Raw genomic sequence first — 23,482 nt, forward strand, 5'->3', positions numbered from 1 at the left:
CAAATCAAGAACATTGGCCAAAAGAACTGTTGAAACCACCACTTAAAATAGAAGTGGCTGAGCTAGATAGAGAGGATAATGTTGGTGAGATGGAATCAGAATGGTCTGAATTCAATAGACTTGGTTTTTCTGATTCTTTCTCCATATCGAGTGTCCAACAGTCCTCACCAAAATGGAATCCAAAGACATTGGATTTTGAGATGAAAGTTAGGCATTCATCTGGTTTGCATAAGAATCCATGGATTGGTCTGCGCGTTGAAGACTTTGAGAAATCCTATATGGTCACAATTACCCCAAAAAAGTTTGGACTGAAGACAAATGTCAAACTTGCAGAAGTTAGCCATAATGTGACGCACCAAAATCAACAAACACATTTGGGCCAGTTTATCAATGTATCTCCAACACTGAACAGCCTTGAGGCAATAAAGACCAGATCAGTAGCAATGCAAGCCACAGTAGGTCAAGAAAACACTTTGGTCTTAGGAGAATGTAGTGTTCCGACTGTTGAGAAACCATGTTCTGAAGAGTCTGGCAGTGAGAGTAACTTGAGCCCTATCAAATACTTAGGGATTCAGCCCATCTTTAAGGAATCCTTCACCGAAGAACCACACATCTCAAACATTCTCTCGGGTATTTATGATTTTCCAGAATCTAGAAGACTATTTGAAGGAGCTAGTAATGAAAGGTACTACCATACATTTATTTTCTCTGGCTCATCTTCCATACACACTTCTACTTTAGTCTATTTAACCATGTTTTAACTAACTATATATGCATACACTTTGATTCTGAATTGCCTACATAATCATATATGAATTTTGCACGACTTGCTCCATCTCATCTAATTGGGAATATATTTTGCAATTAAACCATTGTTGAAATAATTTTCTCTGAATATTATTGATAGATTTTGAGAAATACTGTAGAAAGACAGAACCCACCCTCTCCCATGCCATCCCTGAACAGATAGATGGTATAAACCTCTCTGGATGCATTCAGTTTGGTATATTTGACAACCAAAGTTATTCCAGTAGATGAACTTGAAACCATGGCATTAAATTTTCCTTGAGAATCTGTCTGTATGAAGGTGGACTTGCACTTATAACCTTAAATTTGATTAAAAAGGGGATTGTGAAAATATGAGAACCAGTTGCATCCAATTGTTGGTTTCTATTTTCCAAATGCAATGACCTTGAGTGCTTTTTCACATGAACAGAAAAGATGATAAACGAAAAGGGGACCCAATGCTGTATGATTGGGAGATGCGGGAGCAGGAAAACCTTCAAGGTGATGTTGAAAAGCTTCTGCTAAAGACAACCAAAATTCTAGAGGTCAGCGGTAAATTAATTCTTTTTTTACTTGTATTGTGTATGTGTATATGCTTGTGAACTTCTGTGAGTAATTGAGCACAGATTCTTTGGACCTCACACAAAATTCTTTTAAGTTCTTGTCAGCTGGTGATTTCCAATGTATAAGACTGATTTTTTTTTGATCCAGTGGTGCAGTGACGGGTATTGGAGCATGCTGTGAAATGTAATCTTTAACTTGTTTTTGTGTTGAAAAGCTTTAGTAAATGGCTTAGCTGATTTTGTTATTGCACTGTCACGTTGGATGTCCTCCCGACATGAAAGGCGCTATATAAATGTAATATTTTATTGTACTTGGGCAGCCGCCACTTATTTCACTTCAGTCCTAGCTTCCTGTCTTCCTGAGTTCATCACTGCAGTAAATGACTGAGCACAGGTTGGGTTATATGAAAGTAATAAATCACTCCTAGAATAAAGGAAACGGAGAATAGTTGATCAAAGGTTTCCAATATTGGAATTTGTATGAGGCTATAGAGCCGTAGTATAATAATAACAATAACAATCCTTTAATTTGGTTTAGAACCTTTCACATGGGGAGGATGCTTCCAAGCTCTTCACAGGATTCACTGTAAAGTGTGGTAACTTATATTTTTAGAAAAACTCCCTTCTCTTTTTGACTAGTACCATGGGATCTGTAACGTCCACCTGAACAGGCAGATGGGACCTTGGTTTAATGTCTCATCTGAAGGATGACAACTATGGCAATGCAGCTCTTGGATTTATATCAAACCCTTTACATGAGATAGTAAGTTTACTAAAGTTTAACAAAAAAAAGTTAAAAAAATATTTTGTCATCGTTTGTACCCAGGAGGAGGAATGTGTGCTCAAACAGGAAGAGGAGCTGGAGTTCCTCTTGCAGACTCAGGTGGAAGAGGAGCAAGATGACAGTGACCTCGAAGAGAACAGCATAGTGGTTGATGTGAGCAGTGACCCAGGCAGTATGAAGAGTGATTCAGATGTTAAGGTCAGCTCCTGAAAAACATTCCATGCAGCATTTTTATTAGGACTCAATTTTTAACATTGTTCCTGGTGTTCCACAAATCTAATTCTACAAGATTGTTGTAAACTTCAGTTAAATATTGAAGATATTTGCCAAAAACATATAACTTTACAATCATCACAGTACAAGTTTGAAGAAAGATTTAATATTACTTTTCAATGAACCAGATAATTGAAACTTCACTGATGTTCTCCTTGGGCTGGGATTGAAACTTCATCCAACAAAACCACCGTTTTTAATCATAGCTTCAATTTTAAGAATTTCATGTAAAAATGTATTTATTCAACTTTTATCTATATGACAAGTGTGGCCAGGATTGAAACTATGCCATTTGAGCTCAAAATAATTGAAGCAAAGGTTGTTTATAATTGAAGGGGAGAGATGTCAGTCCTGGGGAACAAAATAATTTCCTACTTTGACATCCATGGTCCATATCAAGCACTCTTAAATCAGGTAGACCTGGATGCAGATAAGAGTGGTACAAAGACAATGGGTTGAAGAGCCTCCTTTGCTGAAAAATATTGTATCTTCTTTATGTCCCTGTACACCTCCCAACAATGCACCTTTATCACCTTTGGAGGAAATTCCTTTACTGTATTGTACCAGCGTGACCTTACCCAGCCTTTCTTATTAAATACTATGGTGGACATATTTAATAAGACTGCCATCAGTATTAAATATGCCCACCATAAACTGAGTTGAAATTCTGCAGACTCAAATCACTTGAGGCCACAGAAGGAGAGTGTCTTATCATACTGTAAAATCATAGCGAAAGGCAAATGTAAAATAGAAATCCTTACAGGCTACAGAAGAAGAGTATCATTTTATCAATTGTATTAATATGCAAGGATTATAATATCGTAGTGAATGGCTAATTATGAATTAGTTGCATCGCCCACCTCCAGCTTTGTCATTTCAAAATGGACAATACCTCTCTACACTTTGCGTAATGTTTAATTTTATATATTTTATTTAAAAATATGCTTACTCTTTAATTGTCTAATGGAACCTTTGATTCCAGCTCACAATGTCCTTGAAGGAGTTGTCGGACGCTGGAGTGATTGGGTTGGAAGACTTTGTGTGGTCTGAAATTGAGGAGCAGGAATCTGATTGTTGTTGCACTCATTCGCGCTTGGCCTGTGATACAGAATGCATGCAACAAGAAAGAGGATTTTGCTCTCACTGTGGCTTTAACATTGCTGGCTCAAGTCCAGGAGCACACTGGAGCCTACATAACCCCAGCTTACACCAGGAGTTGAAGGAACTGTGTCAGATTGAGGACCGAATTTTCGAAGAGAGTTTAAAGTTAAGGGAGCAGTGCTGGTCTGAGGAAGAGAACAAAACATTTCCAAACCAAACTTCAGCTGAATCTAATGGAGAAAGATTGAACCCAAGTGAAGACCGAATAAAATTCTTGAGTGCGTTGGAGAGGGAAAGGAAGGAGGTTGAGAAGATGGAGCAAAGTCTTGCCAGAGAAGAACAAATGAAAAGCAGGAATTTAAGGAAATTGCTGCATAAGTCTTCAAAGAGACAACATGGTGGCCAAAAGAGTACAACAAAAGTAGCTGCTGCAAGTCGTATGATTTCTAATTTAACAGCTAATTTGAGGACTGAATTGACAAATCAATCTGAATCAGCGGAAACTAATTTAGTGATTAAGGACTTTAAACCTCCTGTGAACAGTGTTGACCCAGACTCCAATTGTGTCCAATGCAGCAAAGATACGGCAAATAAACAAGTGCCTCTATATATAGAGGTCGCACCTAGCTCGGGGAACAAGAGAGACACCCAGCTGCAACATTTCAAAATTCATTGTGGACGAGACCAGGTTCTTGTTGAAAATAAAGCCCTTCTTGCTAATGAAGAATATAGTTTAATTAATACAAAAGGTGACAAACTATTAATTTCCCAACAGTTGCCAACTGAAGGCTGTGTTGTACCAGACACCAGAGAATTGCAAATGTGTGACCAGATAGAAAAAGTTGACTTGGAAGAAACCCAGGGAAAGAATTGCGATGAGACCAATGGTCTGGTTAGCATTACTGAAGATTATCTGGGACTGAACAGCTTTGCAGGTAAAGGTGCACTGCTGAATCCAACAGAAATGCACGAACCACAAAACAATCCATTAGATTTTGAAGCTAATAGTCTGCTAGATAAAGAAGAGAATCGTATGAAGGAAGTTCATTCCGCTGAGAGCAAAACCTTTGGAGGCAATGAAAGATTCACAGCTGAACGCAATGACACAACACACCAAATTATAAAAACTAAACAAAAGCCAAAAGGTGAAGTGCAAACCAACTTGTCCCTGAAAGTAGAAAAGTTTCCAATATCCAGGTCTACTCAGCAATCTTTCAGTGAATGTTTTGTCGTAGATGGAGAGATTGGTACTGAAGACCAGCTAAGTGTTCCAGTACCTAAGCCAAGAGGAAGGATTCGGCAAAATGTGATACAATGTCAGAAAGAGACTAACCCAGCACAGCATTTGAGAAATTCCACTGATTTAAGGAAGACTGATGATGATGATGATCATGAATTGTCAGAAATTGATTTGGAAACTTGTCCAACTTCACAGGAGGTTATATATCAAGAGACTATCAGCAGTAAAACAGCAAATGAGTTAGATCTCAGTCTGTGGCCAGAGAACAGGTATTGTGCAACAGAACTGAAGCCAGACCATACCAGTAGAACTTCTAACATATCTGACTCAACAAACCTGCAGATAAATCAAGTAACTTGCAAAAAGGGTGATCGTGTCACTGAAGTAACTTGTTTCAACGACTCTGTTCCAGAGAATATGAACTCTGTTGTTAAAAATGGTGAAATGTGTTTAGGTGAAAATGACTCCAGGTTAGTTCTAAACCCCGCTCTGACTCAGGAAGGTGAACATGATGCAACTCAGACTCTCGTACCCAATGAAGTAAAATCAAGGACTGCAGCTGGCAACTGCAGCTTAACACTAGAGATGATCTGCAGATCTGGGACAATATTGCAGCCCAGTGAATCCAGGAATGTTGTGAATCAAAAGGAATCCTTAAATATTATAGATGGTTCCCTTTCAGATCACATAAATAACGATGAGGATTTTCACAATGCAGAAGCATGTTCTTCTGAATTTAAATCTGACTATTTAAATGTAAAAGAATCTGGTACACGGAATCCATCTTTGGACACTCACATTTTCCAAGCCTCCATTATGAAGGTAACTAAATTTTTTTAATATTTATAGAATAAATATTTATGAATCATTTATTTCCTGTGATATCCCTTTAGTGGATGACCTGATTAATTTCTCTGTAATAAAATCACTGATAATCTTGCATTTTGGGCTCGATCACCTATTTTTAGAATTAGAGCTTTTTAAACACGATATAATGTGTACTGTAAGTTAACACTTTGGTTACTGAAAGCTTTCCTCGCTCCCAAGTTGTGTGTATGTGTATATGTATATATAATTAATATATATATATATTTAAAACAATTCTACAGTTCCAAGGGTGAGAGCTATAACCTAAAAGTAGGTGAGTGAACAAAGTGATCTTAATTGAAGGTATCCTATACTCTAGGTTTTTTGGAAAGAGCAAGTTCCAAATATTTTTCGTAGATTTTCATAGATTCATAGAATGTTACGGCACAGAAGGAGGCCATTCGGCCCATCGAGTCTGTGACGGCTCTTTGACAGAGCAAGTCACTTTCACTAACCCCAATCACCAGCTTTCTCCCCATAACCACTAATTCTTTTATTAATCTCTTATGCGGTACTGTGTCAAAAGCCTTTTTGAAATCCATGTAAATAATGTCCATCGCATATTAACGAGGATTTGCCAAGGACATTGTGCAGGGTCCTTTCTATAAGGAAAGAAATATCCAGGGTAAATCAACCTCTGCAAATCTATTCAGGGCAACTTAAAAAAAACATTGTCAAAGCTAAATTACTGGTGGAACAGCCAGTCATGGTCAAGGTGGGTGTCTGAGGTATGCAGAAACCCACCTTTGTAGCTTAAAGAGTATCTAAACCAGCCAGAGTTCCACATGTGTATAGAAATGTGTATTTGCATCTAGGCATGGATATGTTCCTGTATCTGGAATGGAATGTGCACTCTCTCCCTGGATGGATGTGCCCTGCTTAACTATCTCCGGAGAGGATTAGGTGCAGATTGGCAAGATCCGATCTGAGGCTTAGGGATCCCTAGAATGTGTACAAGGTATTGCTGGAGTTTAACCAGCACAACCATTGAGAGTACTGGCTGGCAAGCTCCCCCCTGCTTGTCTTGCTAGTACCATAGCAAGTACTATGCTAGGCTGCCGGCTGTGGTTTGAAGAGTTAACAAGAGCTGAATGAGAAGAATCCCTGCTCCTAGACTCTCGTCTGTGCCTCCAGAGCATCAAGTCAGGCTGGTTAATCTGTCATCAGCAACAACAACAACAACAAGATTCCATTTATAAAGCGCCTTTCACGTCAGGAGGACGTCCCAAGGCGCTGCACAGTTGGGTCATGACCCGAGCAGGGGGGAAATGGTCAGGGTGAGGGGAGGGAAGGGAGGGAGCGAGGAGGGGGAAGAGAGTCGAGAGGGGAGCTGAAGGCACGGTCAAAGAGAAAGGTTTTGAGACCGGCCATGAAGGAGGAAAGGGAGGAGGCGGCGAAGGCACTGGGGGATAGAGTTCCAGAGCCTAGGGGCTGAGAGGCTGAAGGCCCGACCACCGATGGTAGGGCAATTGGGGCGGGGGACGTGGAGCAGACCGGAGCCTGAGGAACGGAGGGTACGGGCAGGTAGGTAGGGGGATAGTAGGTTGGAGAGGTAGGAGGGAGCAAGGCCGTGAATGGCCTTGTAGGTGAGGATGAGGATCTTGAAATCGATCCTCTGGGGGATGGGGAGCCAGTGGAGGCGAGCGAGGGTGGGAGTGATGTGGTCCCGAAGTCTGGTGCGGGACAGTACACGAGCTGCAGAGTTCTGAATGACCTGCAGCTTGTGGAGGGAGGTGCCGGGAAGGCCGGCGAGGAGAGAGTTCCCATAGTCCAGCCTTGAGGTGACAAAGGCGTGGACCAGGGTTTCAGCAGCGTGAGGGGTGAGGTAGTGCCGTAGTCTGGCGATGTTCCGGAGGTGATGGAAGGCGGTGCCAGTTGTGGTGCGGATGTGAGGGAGAAAGGACAGCTCAGGGTCGAACAAAACGCCGAGGTTCCTTGTAGTACTGCAGATCTGTCTGGCTCAGGAACTGGACTACCAAAACTCCCGCAGAGGGTTGACTCTATGGTGTTATTCAGTTACTGAGCTGGCACCAGGAGAGTCACTTTTGACACTACTCCATTTTCAAGTTCCACCATTTGGGCTGAGCAGCAAGCCCCAGGAATGCTGCATTCCTACTGATTTGGAACCTGTGCATTTCTGTACAGGGCCAAACACACCAGGATTATTACTCTGCCTGATCCAGCCTGGGGTCCAAAGAAGAATTAAGTTTTAAATAAGAGACTTGTGGAAAATGAAGATTGTGAGGGTTTTATTGAAACATACTGCTTTTTTTTAACATTTCAAAATGTTTTCAAATTGTTGGAACTCCATCCTTGATTATTGTACATTCGCTGAACTGTGGAATTCATTGAACAAATTACAGGCACTGGGAAAGTTGGTTTGAATTTTATATTCTCCAATATGCACTTCTTTTGGTCATTTTGTTTCGAAGGGTGAGTCTAAAGATTAGCAACATCATAGCTGAGAACATTAACTCGTGTCTGGGTTCAATAGTGACATTCAACACTTTCAGTTTTGGTATAACAGCTATTTTTTGGAGCAAATATACATCTGTTTATGGACATTAAACATCCCATGACACTATTCAAAAATAGAAGGGAGTTTCTTCTTCTGTGACCTGACTAACAATACTAGAGTTCAATTGATCTTTCACCTCATAGTTGTGAGATCTTGCTAATAACTGCTATGTTCAATTACGGTCACAAGATTGGTTTCCATGAAGAAAGCTGTTCAGCCTATTTGATTTCATCCTTCCAGTATATCCACTCTATTATCTTCTCTTCAAACCTGTTTTTTAAATATCCTGGCCTCAACCACACTTTCTGGATACGTGTTTCAGTGGTTAATTATCTTCTGGGAAAAGAAAAATTTCCCTGTGTCTGAGAAAAAGACAGTAATTGCCTGTAAATTACGTTTCAGTTGTTTCAAGGTGTTAAGGAAATTTATCCTGGTGTCCAAGCTAATAAACGCTCAATTAAAATTGGTCATTCACTCCATGGCTGTTTATGGGATGCTGCTGTGCACAAATTGCCTGCTAAGTTCGCCCCCAAAATATATACAATCACTCCATGTTACAGTATATCAGGACGTCTCAAAGTGCTTCACAGGATATACTGTTCAGGCATGTGACTTTATTTTGTGGGTGAACTCGCCAGCCAATTTGCACACAACGTCCTACAAACAGTCGTGGAGTGATTTTATGTGGTGGTGGTGGGGGGGGGGCGGGAGTTGTTCACCATGATGCCAAGAGGAACTCTCTTCTCTTTTCAAATAGTACCATGGGATATTCAACATTAACCTAGACAGGTAGACAGGAACTTGATTCAATGTCTCATCTGAAGGACAGCACCTCTGCCAATGCAATACACTTCCAGTACTGCACTGGAGTGTTAGCTTAGATTATATGAGTTCCAAGTCCGACATGAGTGAACACCTAATCTTCTGACTCAGAGTGCTACCAACTGAGCATGTCTATTATTTTTAGGAAGGAAATGTCTGTTCATGTCTGAACAGTATTATTGTTCGGATTTGTGCAGTAACGTGGCGGATTGTCCCATGCAATAGATGTCTTGCATACACATCTCCATTGCTTAAGAAAGCATGGAATGAGAAAAAAATTGTCCCATTCCTTATGTATCAAAACCTACCCTGTTCTGATTTTCACCCCATCCATTCAGTCAGCTGGGGAAAAGTTTTGAATAAATGCTCTCTGACTGCAAAAGGTAGTAATTCAAAATCTCCAGGGCTTGATCTATTCAAATATTTCAACTGTTAACGTTACCCGTGATCCACAGCAGCCATTGCATTCCTGCGTGGTATTTGGTTATCTTAACCTGCCATGCTATTCTCCAGTCATCTTTCGAGGCAGTTAATAACAGCTCAACTGCTTTGTTGGAAATTTAATGCAAAGTACGATTGAGTCTTCAATAACCCACTATAGAGATATCCATTTAAAGCTCAGAGTATGTTGTGTCTAAAGAGTTGATGATTGTCAAAGTGTTTTGTTTTTTATGTCCTGACAGGTCTCTAATTATAACACACCAATTGTCCTAGACATAGGTTCTGGTTTGTTGAAGGGTGGCTTTGCTGATCAAGAACTACCAACTACCATATTTCCAACAGTAATTGGACGACCCAAATATGAGGTAAATATGCTAACAATAACCTCACTGTGAAACAGCCGGACTAATTACCTAAGGCTCATTTAGCGTATTATTCTAAAACAATGAGTCTTTATAGAGTGCCAAGTTTTACAAAGCATTTAACGGTAGCCATTATGTAAATTGGTTGTTATTCTGAAGTAAACTATAGTACTGTGAATGTGTTCTTCCAGTTTGCTTTGTTCTCGAGTAGCTTCTGAGCATTTAGGCACCAAACAACGAGGTTAACATTTTGGGATTTTTTTTGTAGCTTTGCCAATTTTTTGTTATCCTGGTAACTGCATAGTGTGTGTGTGTTTATGTGTGTGTGTCTATAAATATATATATATGACACCTGTCAATTATTGATTGTAACTTTGTTATGTCAAAATACTCAGATTTGACGTACTGATTACCTTTCTGGAGACTATTTTGTCCAGCCAAAAAANGGGGAAATCCATTTCGGGCAAGTGAGTTACCCTTTGAAGTGAGGGAGGAGGAAACAGGAAAGAAAACTAATTAATTACCAATTATTGGGTTATCCTCAATCTCTGAACAAAATATAAATCTAAAGATCTCTATTGATCAACAACACAGTAATTAATTAATGGGTATCTCATTATTTAACTACAAATCTGGATATAAGAGAATTATTTCATTGCAACAAGCAATATTTTTCAATGGGTCATTGGAACTCCTCGTACATCTCTCACTAGGTTATTGCAATAAGGTGATGCCCATTGCTGTGGTGTTGAATACACTCAGATTTTGGGTCTGATGCTCCACGTGGACATTGCTAATCTTGAGGATGGCATTAGGGACCTACATGGGCAGAGTAAGGGAAAGTCTTGTATTTGTCTGCCCCTTCTAGTGGTCTCCTCAAGCAAATGAACCAAAACGTAGGAGTAAATGTTGGGTGTCCTATTCATTTTTACTTGCTCAGCAAATTGTAGTGGAGCAAACTATTATCCATTTGATTTTATTTATTTTGCCTCCAGGATGTTTCGAGAGGGAGGTTTGAGAGAGATTTTTATGTAGGCAACGATGCTCAGCACATGCGTGGAGTCCTCTCCTTGTACTACCCCATGAAACACGGAGTTGTGAACAACTGGGATGAAATGGAAAAGGTATATATGGCTCAAAAAGCACTTCATTTCAGGAATGTTTAATTATCTTTTTCTCTCCCCCAACCCTCCGTTACTTATGTACCTGCCTGCATCACCTCCAGGCTCAACTCTGCAAACTCCCTGCTTGTTGGCCTTCCCAACCCCTCCCTCCACAGGCTGCAGATATTCCAGAACTCTGCAGCTCGTGTCATCTCCCACACCAAACTCCATGACCCCATCTCCCCCACTCTCACCCGACTCCATTCAAGATCCTGGTCCTCACCTACAAAGACCTCAATGGTCTTGTCCCACCCTCTCTCTGTGACCTCCTAACCCCCAACCAACCCGCCCGCTTCCTCCGCTCAGCCGGCTCCGGCCTGCTCCACATCCCCTGACCCATCCGCCCCACCATTGGCGGGAGGGTCTTCAGCCACTCTACCCCCAACCTCTGGAACTCCATCCACTAATCACTCCACCTCGCCCGCTCCTTAGCCTCCTTCAGGTTCTGGCTCAAAACTCTCCTCTTCGACCATGCCATCGGCCATCGCCCTTCCCCTCCCCTCCCTTCTCACCCCTGACCCCAACTTGGGACTGAAATGCTGTACACTGTTCACCGCCTTGGGACATTCTCCCGACGTAAAAAGCGCTATACAAATGTAATGTTGTTGTTGTTCTGGTGCTTCTGACTTCCTGCCTGTTCCAAAATAACTTGCCTTTGTATAGTTCCCTTTGTGTAGAATAATGTCTCAGAGCACTTCATAGAAATGGGGTTGGACACCAAGCCTGTGCATTTAGAGCTGCTTGTTTTAAGAATCTGTCAGAATCTTCACCTCTTCTTTCCCCTTCTCTCTAAAATATAATTTTGGTGTAGCTCCTTATTGTGTTGAAACGTCTCAAAGCGCATCACAGAGTATAAATGCATCTGAGAGTGCCAGTATATTCAAGTAAAGCACATTTTTGGAATGAATTTGATGAAAGTAATAAAGGGTTTCCGATGAATATTTATTTCAGATCTGGCATCATGCCTTCTACCATCAGTTGCGCATTGAACCAGAGGAACACCCAGTGTTGCTGACTGAGGCAGCCATGAATCCACACCAGAACCGAGAGAGAATGGTTGAAATCCTGTTTGATTCCTTTAATGTGCCTTTTTCCTATGTGGCAATGCAAGCTGTCTTAGCACTTTATTCTTCTGGGAGAACCACAGGTATATGGAATTTCAAAACTGTTGTTGCTGTGTTGAATTAACCTGAATGCTTGAGCCTTCAATGCTGTCGCATAATGGTAGAATATAACATTACACTTCTGATTTCCTCATACTGTATTTCCACTCTCTACCAAGAGAAAGTAGTTTCTCCCAATATCCTGGCCCACAATCCCAAAAACAAAATTGGTGATTCACTTTGTGGCTATTTGTGGGACTTTGCTATGTTCAAATTGGCTAACTCCTTCATCTACCAAATACATAGTCACAGACGTCTAGAAGACATGATAAAGTGCTATATCAAATACAAGGATTATTGTTGTACCTTATAGATTACCTTGTGAAGTGCTTTGAGATATCCTACTAATGTGAATGGTGCTACATCATATGTAAGGATTATTATTTTAGAATGGAGAAATTTAAAATGGTAGTAAGAGTCTCTTTCCTCATCCTTCATTACCACTTCTCTGGCAATGAGCACCATTGGCAGAGCTTCGGTTACAGAACCCTTTCTACCTAACAGCAACATGCATAGGAAAAAATAAATCCCTTACAGCAAAAAGATTGACAATCTGCATGAATGTGTGTGATCAGGGAAATTATTTGACTTGAGAATTGATTGTGGTAGAAACACTAATCAAGGAGGACAAGGAGGCAGAGGGAGCCCACATATTCAGAATGTCATTAGTGACTTTGACCAGGGCTGTTTCCGTGCTGTGGGCAGCGCGGAAGCCGGATTGGAGGGGTTCAAAAAGGGAATGGTGAGAAAGAAAGGAGCGGAGCTGGGACGCGAAGACTCGTTCCAGGACCTTGGAGAGGAATGGGAGGTTAGAGATGGGGCAGTAGCTGGAGAGGCGGGATGGGTCCAGGGATAATACTAAAGCTGGTCGAGAAATATTGCACACTGCGAAACATTGCTTCTATTAAAACTATTTTTTTATATTTCCTCACTAATGCAGAAACAAAAACGTTAATATGAACTTATTTAGAATGATGCATCAAGTCTTCACCCATTATCCATAAATAAACTGATTAGCTTCATTCTATTGAGGCAGACTTTACCCATAAGTGTGTGTTTCACTCTCATGATCATTGTGATAAGTTATGCCTTCATTAGCATGAGCCTAATCTGGTAGTGGGAGAGCCTGAGGGGCCCATCATACAGCGGTTGCTAATGTGCATTTGTTTGCAATAGGATTTTTCGTTTAAAAAAATAGGAATGGAAAGATGGTTATTTAAGTCCTTCAAGATATCTTACTTTTTCAATTGGAAGGTGTAATCTTGGACTCTGGAGATGGAGTCACCCACACTGTGCCAGTATATGAAGGATACAGCCTCCCTCATGCTATACAACGCTTAAATCTGGCTGGTCGAGACCTCACTGAATATCTTAAAAAGGTGGGTACACTTTTGTTTATTTTTGAAATGTATAAGGAACAAATGAGCAATCCTTTGCACACATTCAATTAGTATCTTGCTCTCAAAGATAGTTTCACCAAGTACCATGGCAGATGGAAACAATCCTTACTCTAAACATGGAATTGAATAAACTATTTCCAGTTCCTTTGATCTATTCTTTGCAGATGAGCTTGCATTTGATACAGTGTCTCAATTTCTTGAAGCGCATTAGTTTTTTGTGAAGTGCAGTGACTGTGTATTTGTAGGTGAATGTAGTAGCCAATGTCATGACAAGCAAATGGAAAAAATGTTCTACAAACAGCCATGACAGCCATTATTGGCCACTCTTTTTTGTGTGGGGGTGGTGAGGGAAGGGGGTGGTGGGGGTGTTGTGAGGAGAATGAATTGTTGACCAGGAATATTTGAAAGGAGAAACTGCTTTCTCTCTTTGAATAGGGTCATGGATTATTTTAATAAGTAGATGGGACCTTGATCGAATGTCTCATCAGAAGGAGCTAATTTGGAGGCTTCCTCAGCTCATGATTTCAGTTACGATTAAGAGTCTTGCCTTAAACCTTTTTCAGAATCTGATTGAAATGCAGGATTTCCAGGATGTTCTTTTAGTTTATTAGACTAAGGAAAACTATTCTTTTTTTAATATTGTTTTATTATATTTTGTATGTGGTGAGAGTAATTTTAGAATTCTGTGCTTGGGTGAACGTATGTACATTCTGTTCAGCAACCCCATGTTTTGCTCAGTTCTGAAGCTAACTCTTGTGTTACAGTTATTGAAAGAGAGGGGCTACTCATTTAACACTTCAGCTGAGCAGGAAATTGTCCGTGAAATCAAGGAGAAGCACTGTTGTGTGGCTTTGGACTTTGAAGAGGAACTGAGCAATTCTGAAAGATTTGGAAACTGGAACTTACACTATACACTACCGGATGGTCAAATCATTGCTATAGGCAATGAGCGATTCAGGTAACTATTGTGGATAGTGAGCCTAGCACAATGCAAACAGGCTATATTTTAGACCCAAGTCTCCAGCTTGAGTGCCCAGCCAGCAGCGTAAAGCACTCTGAGATATACTTGGAGGAGTCCTGTGGAGTCCTGTAGCTCAGTGGTTAGAGCACTCGCTTTGCAAGTGAGAGACATGAGTTCAATTCCAGGCAGATCGAAACCTTGGACAAGTTTCCTTACTCCACACGCCTAATAATGATCCCTCCAAAAAAAAACAATAATAAATTGGTTATTTTCAATCCATGACTGTTTGTGGGACATTGCTGTGCGCAATTGGCTGCCGCGTTCGCCCACAAATATACAGTCAATTCACTTTACATTATATTCTGTGAAGCGCTTTGGGACGTCTAGAAGACGTGAAAAGCGCTATATCAAATGCAAGGATTATTATTATTATTACTTGTGATGGGAGGCCGCTAAATAAATGTAAATTGGATGTGTCCCTCAGAGGGAGAGAGTATGCATTTGATTCCAACAATCTATGTTCATTTGCAGGTGAGATGCATGGAAATCTCAACTTGGTTTGGATACTCTTTAGTGTGTGATGGGTTTCCCCATGTATCACACCTGGCTGACCCCCCAGAAATGTAAATTATAGTGTGTGTATGTGCGCAAAATCTATGACACTTTTGACACGGAAGATGCATTGTGTTGTGTGGATGTTTGTGCTGATGAAGCATGTTAGGAGCATCATTGGAGAGCGGAAATGATTTGCCCATGTGGTTTCCTTGAATACTGATCTGCTGCCCTGAAGCATGGCAAAATGAGAGATGCTGAGTGAAGCAGAGAAATAAACTCCTGGACAGATGATGCTTGCGGGCTTCCTTGAAGTCCATTTCAAAGTGGCATTGACATCTCCCCAGACATCCATCTGCTCCTTTGTTAGTGAATATTGCATTTAGAGTGGAGCTTAAAAGGGGTCTCATGAGTAGCAAAAAGAAAATCAATTTTATTAGTGCAAAGTCTGTTCCAGTTGCTTGGTCTGAAGATGAAGCCAGTCTGAACCTGCATTCATTCCCAAGACTGCTAATAAAGTAACATCAAGGCCATAGAGGGGATGCAGAGGAAATTTACTTGGATGATACCAGGGATGAATGGTTTGGCCTATAAGCACAGATTGAAGGAATTGGGATTTGTTTCCTGTTGGAATAAAGAAGGTTGAGAGGTGACCTGATAGAGAGGTCTTAAAATTGAGGGCTTTTGATATCAACAGATAGAAATTATTTCCAATGGTTGTTGATTCAGTGACTAAGAGGACATCAATATAAGAATTAGCATATGAGCAAATGAGGAGGTTATACAATACAAATTTGCTTTTATACTCACATCTAAACTATATAATCTTGCATTTGATATAGCTCCTTATTATGCCTTCTAGACTTTTCAAAGCACGTCACAGAATGTACTGTAAAAGTGAATTTGACTTTTGTAGGCGAAACGTGGCAGCCAATTGTGCACAGCAGTGTCCCACAAACAATCGTGGGTTAAGTGACCATATTATTATTATTTTGTCTCAATGAACAGAGAATTTGAAATTTGTTTTTAAGCACAGTGTTAGGATATGGAATGCCCTGTCAGGAACCGTGTATAAGATGTAATGCAAAATAATTAGCTTTCAAAAAGGAACTAGATCAACAACACATTGTCAATAATGAGATAAATATCAAAAAAGGAGTAAATTACAGGTGTATGTAGAAAAGGCACGTAAACAGGATTGAAAGGATTGCTCTTATCACAGACGTGATGGGCCAAATGGCTGTCTTCTATGGTGTAACTTTCTATGGTTCTAACTTTGTTGGGATGAACAACTGGTTTTGTAACGAATTAATAATCTGATTCTGTCCTGCAATTTTGCATACCTTGCAAATGTGGAGAGAGGACACAACACACTGATTTGTAGATCAAAGTCAAAATTGATTCGCTTTATTGAATTGATTTCAAAAAGGTTAAAAGGAATGCATTCATACAAGATTAAACAAATAATTCTCTCAACTTCACTTGTATATAAAATAAATGGGCTCTGCTTTCCATAAAACCAAAGCCCTATGATGAGCTGAGGTTCTATTCAAAGTTTCAACATCCCATTTTTCTGGGGTTCAAAGCTAAACCAATGTCTTTGAACCTCTGATATGGAGAATTTTCAACATCTGGTTGAACATGCCAGAGGGAGAGCAGAAAGGGATGCTGGAGCCACATCAAAATGGGTATTCAAAGCCTTTGAACAGTTTAGAAAAAAATGTGTGATTTTTAAAAGACTGCAATTAAATAATATGAGGTACTTTTTCTCAGCAAAAACACAAACTGGACTCTATCACAGATCACACATTGTAATTACACACACACAAACAGGAAGGTTGTAATTGTACCCGCTTCATACCAGGGAGTTACTGCTGTATCCTGAAGATTTCAGCAAAGTATAAGAAACCAATTTTATTACGCTTGAATTAGTGTAACCACAGTGGTTAGAGCATTCACCTCGGAAGCGGGTTTGATTCCCGGCATTGCAAAATGTTGGGCAAGTTTCCTCACTCCACACGCTTGTTTACCTAGCAGTAAGCAGGAACCCAGTTGTTAGTCACTTCATTCCACGACTTTTTGTGGGACACTGCTGTGCACAATTGACTGCCACGTTTCGTCTACAAAATATACATTCAATTCACTTTACAGTATATTTTGTGAAGCGCTTTGAGACGTCTGTCAAATGTGAAAATTACTATTATTATATAAAACTGTTAGCTGATGAAAATAAAGAAAATGACAGCTACAGCCACTAGGTGGAGTGCAGACATTGGAGGAAAGTTTTAACGGGGTTCAACAAAGGTTTCTGCAAAAACCACAACTGGTGTATATTTCCTGGTGCTGCACGGATCTGTGACTAACACTCATTCGGATGAGATGTTAAACTGAGGACCCGTCTGCCTGACCAGGTGGACGTTAAAGATCTCATTGCACTATTCGAAAAGAGAAGGGAGTTTCTCCTGGTGTCCTGGCTAATAAACTCCCCCTGTTTGTGGGGATATTGGTATCCACAACTGGCTGCTGCATTTTGCCGATAAAATACACAGTGAATCCACTTTACAGTATATCCTGTGAAGCGCTTTGAGACGTCTCAACGATGTGATAACAACAACAACAAAATTACATTTGTAATACCCTCAAAGCAATACCCTACAAACATCACTACATTGAAGGACCAATTTTATCCAGGAGATTGTTGGCCAGGACGTAGATTTTCATAGAAATATAATTTTTTTAAATAGTCAAATGATTATTTGTGGAAGTAATTTGAGGTAATTAATATAGAAATATGCCAACACAATGTAAAAGCAATTCAGATTAAATTATTCGTAACAAGATGATAAATTCAGGTGGACATAAAGATCCGATGGCATTACCCAAAATGAAAAGGGAATTTCTCCTGGTATCCTAGCCAACAATCTCCATGATAAAATTGGTCATTCACTTCATGACTGTTTGAGGGACATTGTCGTGCACAATTTGCCTGCTGTGTTTGCCTACAAAACTACAGTCACTACATATTACAGTAAATTCTGTGAAATGCTTTGAGACGTCCTCCTAATATGAAAAGCACTGTTTCAAATACGGGTTATGATTTCCAGGCCTCAATGACTAAACGTATCATCTATCAGTCATTTCATCAGTCAGGGATGTTCTAAAATCCAATGCCCAGAACAATATGCTAATTGTTAATTAAATAATAATTAAACAGTCAATTCACTTTACAGTATATTCTGTGAAGCGCTTTGAGACGCCTAGAAGACGTGAAAAGCGCTGTATCAAATGCAAGGATTATTATATTATTATTGAGTCCTGCTGCAGAATGTATCTTAAAGACTCAGTTACTGTCCTGTTGTGGAAATATTACACAAAGTAGGAAATGCAGTGCTGTCCTTTAATGTTTATTGCTTAGTGAGCATGTTGTAAAAGTACAATTTTAATTCTTTCAGGGCTTCAGAGATTTTGTTTAGACCAGAAATTATTGGAAAAGATCACTATGGAATTCATGAGAGTCTTCTTCGCTCTATTATTCGCTGCGATATAGACTTGAGGAAAACCTTTGTTGGAAACATTATTCTCTCAGGTAAATATCAGAATTTTAAAATCTCATTGAATGTAATGAATAATCCTACAATAATCTTTCCAATTTGTATGTAGCACCTTTAATGTCAGGAGGACATCTCAAATCTCTTCACTGGATATACCATAAAGTTAAGTGTGTTTTTGTGAGTGAATGTGGCAGCCAATTTGCACATTGCAATGTTCCACAAATAATCATGAAGTGAAGAAACTATTTTACTTGGCCACGACACAGGGAGACCTGACTTCGCTTTTCGAATAGTGCCATGGGATCTTTAATGTGTACCTGACCAGGCAGACTAGACCTTGGTCTAATGGCTCTGAGCCAAGAGCGCTCCCAAATGAGCCAGGTTGAAACATGAGACATTTTATCTGGGCTGCACTGGCAAATTTAGGTAGGTCGACAGTAATCAAAGGCATTATTCATGTTTGACCAGCCTGTTGGTATAGAATAGAGGTGTAGGATTGTCCTCAACCTTGTGAGCAACATTCTATCTTGTAGACGGTGATCAGGGCCTTTCTTTTTGTCTTGTTTTTTCCCCCTGCTCAACTTCTTTGCTATCTGCTTTTTCCGCTCACCTGCTTCGCTGCCCATTCTATCTTGTAGGGTAGTCTTAGCACATCAAGTGCAGTGAAATATATCAGTACTTATGTAAACTTCTTGATTATCAAACCTGATCATTAGTTACAATGAATGCATCTTTAGTATTTGGTTTATATTTGTTTGCAAAAGGAAACCAGGAAAGGGATTACATCATTCAACCTTTACTACTGTTTATTGGATCATGACCAATTGTTTGATCCCATTTCCCCACCTTCCCTCTATATTCCTTACTTCCCAGGTATCTGTTGACCTCCCTTTTAAAATCCTAATCCAATCTGCATCCAAGCCTTTAATCCTTTTCTTTGGCAGTTACATAATCAAGGAGACGTTTACATTTTCAAACATGCAAACATTTTTGAACTTGGCTGCTGTGTTCGTCCACAGAATGCACATGGTCACCCCACTTTACAAAATATACTGGGAAGCGCTTTGAGATGTCTTGACAAAGTGATAAGGCGCTATATTAAATGCAAGAATTAATATATATATTACACCATGGTTAACCAACCTGCATTTTTTACTCTAGTTAGACAGAATAGATTGTGATTTTCTTTACTCAGGGTCTTTCTGGCTTGTGTGGCTGAACACCTTGCCCAGTATTAGTAGGGAATATAAGCAAAATATTTAAGAGATAGTACTCAGTTATTCCTTCTCCTTCCTCCATTTAACACGTGTTTTCTTCTAAGAGGCTCGATTGGAAAGCATAAGGAAAAATTTCACCAGTTTGTGTTTAAAATGTGTTTATTTCTTTAAGGTGGAAATACGATGCTGACTGGTTTACCTGCTCGAATACAAAAAGAAATCCGTTCCACTGTACCTCTGAACCTGTCCACACATGTGCATGTGGCAAGCCCAGAAAATCGGGACTTCACCGTGTGGAGTGGAGGAGCTGTCCTGGCAAGCTCACATGCCTTTCAGAGCGCCTGGATCAGCCGAGAGGAATACAGCGAATATGGTTCTAACATTGTTCATAGGAAGTGTTTTTAAATTATTGATGAACTTGTGGGGCAATTTTTTTATTGATGTTCAATGCAATACTTGTTCAGTATTATTTTAAAGCAATACTCCAGGATTATATATAAGGCTTGAATTATTTAATTACTACACAGGAATTCTTTTGTACTTTGAGTTGCTGGAATTCTGATCACAGCCATTATTTTTTCACCAAATCCCTTCTTGCAGTGAGGCTGGAGTCCTGAGTCTTAATAGTTCAGTACCTGGTGTAAGGGTCTTCCATCCTTCCCCAGTTAAACTTCATGGCCAAATGTAATTGCATGAGAATTGGTTACAGGGTCTGGACAATGGGAAGAAAACATTAACTAGGGTATTCTGCTTCTAATGCAACTATGCATCCCATAGTTAAATATGAGAATTAACTAATTTGGGCTCATGTGGAACCATAATCTCAGCAAGACTCCGTAACCTAAGGGAGAGAGGGAGTTCATGCAACTTAATATTATCGTCCTCGAAAGTTGCACAACACTAATTATGGAGGGAATCCCCTCTGAAAATAGGATTGTTTTTAATAAATCCAAATTGCATTTTGATTCCTCTAAGAACAGATATAAAACAAAACTATCTGACTATGTCATTCATTGCAATGTTAGAGGATGAAGAACAGTACTGTATCTAAGTCCAGAGTAGGAAATGGTAAAACCTGCTGACAACTAGTAGAGGGCTTGCAAGTGTGTTTTGAGGAAATGCATACTATTCCCAGCTGTAAGTAAAGGTAAGGTTTGAAAATTTTAGAATAAGACCATTGTAGAGCCTTAACTTCACAAGTTTCACCTAGTAATGTTCGATGCTTTAAGACTTTGTAATGCACTTGTTTACTCTCTGGCATATTTCCAGCTGCCACTTTCTATAAGATTGATGTAAAAGACTAGCCCAGTCTGTTTTGAGGGAAAAGCTGCTGTAAGTACTGCAGTGACTGCCGTGTTGGCAGCTATTCTCTTGCTCCAATCTACATTCCTACATCTGAACACGTGTTCCTCAGGAGATGATCATGATCATGAATGACTTAAAATCAAACATTGGACAAACTTCCAAGGAATCTGTTTTGAATCAGGAATCTATGTGGTACATTGGCATTAAGATGTGTGATTATTCAGATTATGACAACCGCTAACACTTATTAACACTTACTTACACTTGAAGCACAAGTGCAGGTAAGATACGTATAAATTATTAATTTTAAAGTATTTGTGAAGCTCTATTTCAGCCCTCTATTTTACTCCATGGACATTGTAATGTTGGGTTACCAGCAGACAGGTGGAATCCAAGGCAACTCATTGATTCACAATGTATATTTCAGTGAGTTCAATCTGTTTAGAGACAGGAGGTCAATGTAATCGAAGCAGATGGTTCCAGAGAGAATAAGGTTCACTATAGTTTTTTTTAATAGTTTTACTGTTTGAACTTGTGGACATCAAAATTATCTTAGTACTAACTTATAAAGTTGCTGTCCCTTTTTATTTGTATTTAATTTATTGTTTCACAGATCACAATTTTCTGTGTTCTTGTAGTATTACACATTTTTATTATTTGAGGATGAATCTATTCTTGTTTACTGAATCAATGAGGAGCATGAACTTTACTTTAAATTTAAACTTTACATATAGAATATTGATTTTAAAGTATTTGCATTCATGAAGCTCTTCTGTACTGTACTCCATACACATTGCAGCAAATGCCTGGGTTATATTACCTTTGCTTTAAATTGTGAACTTTGAAATTACTTTGATAAAGCTGCATTACTGTGCAATTGACAAATTCTAAATAAATATTTTTAAAAACCATGATTTCTGTATTGAGTATGTTTTTACTGTTCATCGGATTTTATTTAAAAACATAAAAGTTCCCATTGGACCTCAAAGTGATTTCCTTCATCATTTGTATAAAGGGGAAAAGGGTTTGGAATAGTGTCAGTGCATGCAGAGAACTTGAAATGCCATCATGTCAGGTAAGTGAGGCCTACAATGCATTTAGCAGGATTTTTGATAAAACAAATTACATTTATATAGCGCCTGTCATGTCGGAAGGAGGTCCCAAGGCCCTGGACAGTTAAGTGGTTGCAGGGTGTAAAAGCTGAAAATGCACAAAGAGCTGGAACAACATAACAGGATGAGCATGAACAGGATTAATTTTCTTTCTTGAATGTTTTAGGTTTCTACCCCCATCCCACCAACCCCCATCACCACACTGGGATGTTCTTTGAGCATCAAGTACTTCCAGCAGTCTTGCATTATAGCTGGACATAATCCCGTTCTCAGGGGTGGTGGATTGAAATTCCCATATATTTTAAACCATGGTCTTTAACTGTTGCTCAACCTCTCTGCTACCTTTGACAGTGACAAATCTATCCCTGATCACTTCTCTCCCATTCACTCCCATGAGTTCTAATCCTACTTTATCCATTGTCTCTACTTTTGTTTCCTCTAAGAGCTTCTAATGTGGAATCCTGCAGCTTAGTGGTTGGAGCACTTGCCTCGCAAGCAAGAGACCTGGGTTCGATTCCAGGCATGGCAAATGTTGGGCAAGTTTCCTCACTCCACATGCCTCTGTTTACCTAGCAGTAAGTATGAACCCGGTTGTTAATTGATTGGCGGATCACCTTTCCGGGGGTAATACCTTCAAAAAATAAAAATAATAATAAATTGGTCACTTAAATCCACCACTGTTTGTGGTACACTGCTGTGCGCAATTGATTTATTATTATTCTCCCCTTGCCATCATACAGTACATCTGGTCTACACTTGGTCCCCTCCTCATCTCCGTGCTGCCCCTGGCCACATCATTCACAAACATAGGTGAGTTTCCACATGTCCAGACAAATGGAATATTGAAATTGGTTAGGAATGTTAAATTTCTACACAACCTTGGTTAGACCACATTTGGAGTATTATGTGCAATTCTGGTCCTCATACTACAGCAAGGATATTGTAGCATTGGAGACAGTATATTTGAGGGGGGTAGGGGGTGGGATGGGGAAGATATGGAACTCTCTGCTGGAAGCTGAGGTTGAAATAAAAAGCATCAACTATGTAACAAGAAGGTTAATGCAAATGTGGGGGAGTAGAAAATAGAAGAGTGGGAGAGGGCATTAGGGGAGCTGGAGGCTCATGTGAAGTAACAACAAAATTACAGTTATAAAGTGTCTTTCACGTCGGGAGGATGTTCCAAGGTGCTGAAGTTGACTAGTTGGGCCAAATGGTCTCTTTTGTGCTGTAACATTCTATGTATTCTGATAACACCAAAATCTATCTCTACATCTATCATTGATTCAAGTACACTGATGCTC

General features: G+C 39.8%; 1 protein-coding gene across 2 annotated transcripts; it reads left to right on the forward strand.

Annotated features, from left to right (window-relative positions):
• Positions 1-226: 226 nt before the first annotated feature.
• On the forward strand, positions 227-21,983 carry si:ch211-241j12.3 (actin family protein). Of its 2 annotated transcripts, XM_007905065.2 has the most exons (11): positions 227-685; positions 1,217-1,331; positions 2,176-2,331; positions 3,389-5,569; positions 9,638-9,760; positions 10,753-10,881; positions 11,872-12,067; positions 13,338-13,462; positions 14,248-14,441; positions 18,449-18,582; positions 19,937-21,983. In XM_007905065.2, the coding sequence occupies exons 1-11, from the start codon at positions 279-281 to the stop codon at positions 20,167-20,169; spliced, it is 3,993 nt and encodes a 1,330-aa protein (XP_007903256.2). In that variant the 5' UTR covers positions 227-278; the 3' UTR covers positions 20,170-21,983. The 2 variants fall into 2 exon arrangements, with proteins under 2 accessions (XP_007903256.2, XP_007903257.2); XM_007905066.2 differs by lacking the exons at positions 14,248-14,441; positions 19,937-21,983 and having other exon boundaries at positions 18,449-18,483.
• The last annotated feature ends 1,499 nt before the right edge of the window (positions 21,984-23,482 follow it).

Source organism: Callorhinchus milii, unplaced genomic scaffold (genome assembly GCF_018977255.1).
Source record: "Callorhinchus milii isolate IMCB2004 unplaced genomic scaffold, IMCB_Cmil_1.0 Scaffold3, whole genome shotgun sequence".
NCBI lineage: Eukaryota > Metazoa > Chordata > Chondrichthyes > Chimaeriformes > Callorhinchidae > Callorhinchus > Callorhinchus milii.

Excerpts from the sequence above, each read along its gene's own strand:
- si:ch211-241j12.3 (XM_007905065.2), top strand. The coding sequence starts at position 279 with ATGGTCACAATTACCCCAAAAAAGTTTGGACTGAAGACAAATGTCAAA. Across the intron at positions 2,332-3,388 it reads AGAGTGATTCAGATGTTAAG|CTCACAATGTCCTTGAAGGA; the intron begins GTCAGCTCCTGA and ends CTTTGATTCCAG. Across the intron at positions 9,761-10,752 it reads TTGGACGACCCAAATATGAG|GATGTTTCGAGAGGGAGGTT; the intron begins GTAAATATGCTA and ends TTTTGCCTCCAG.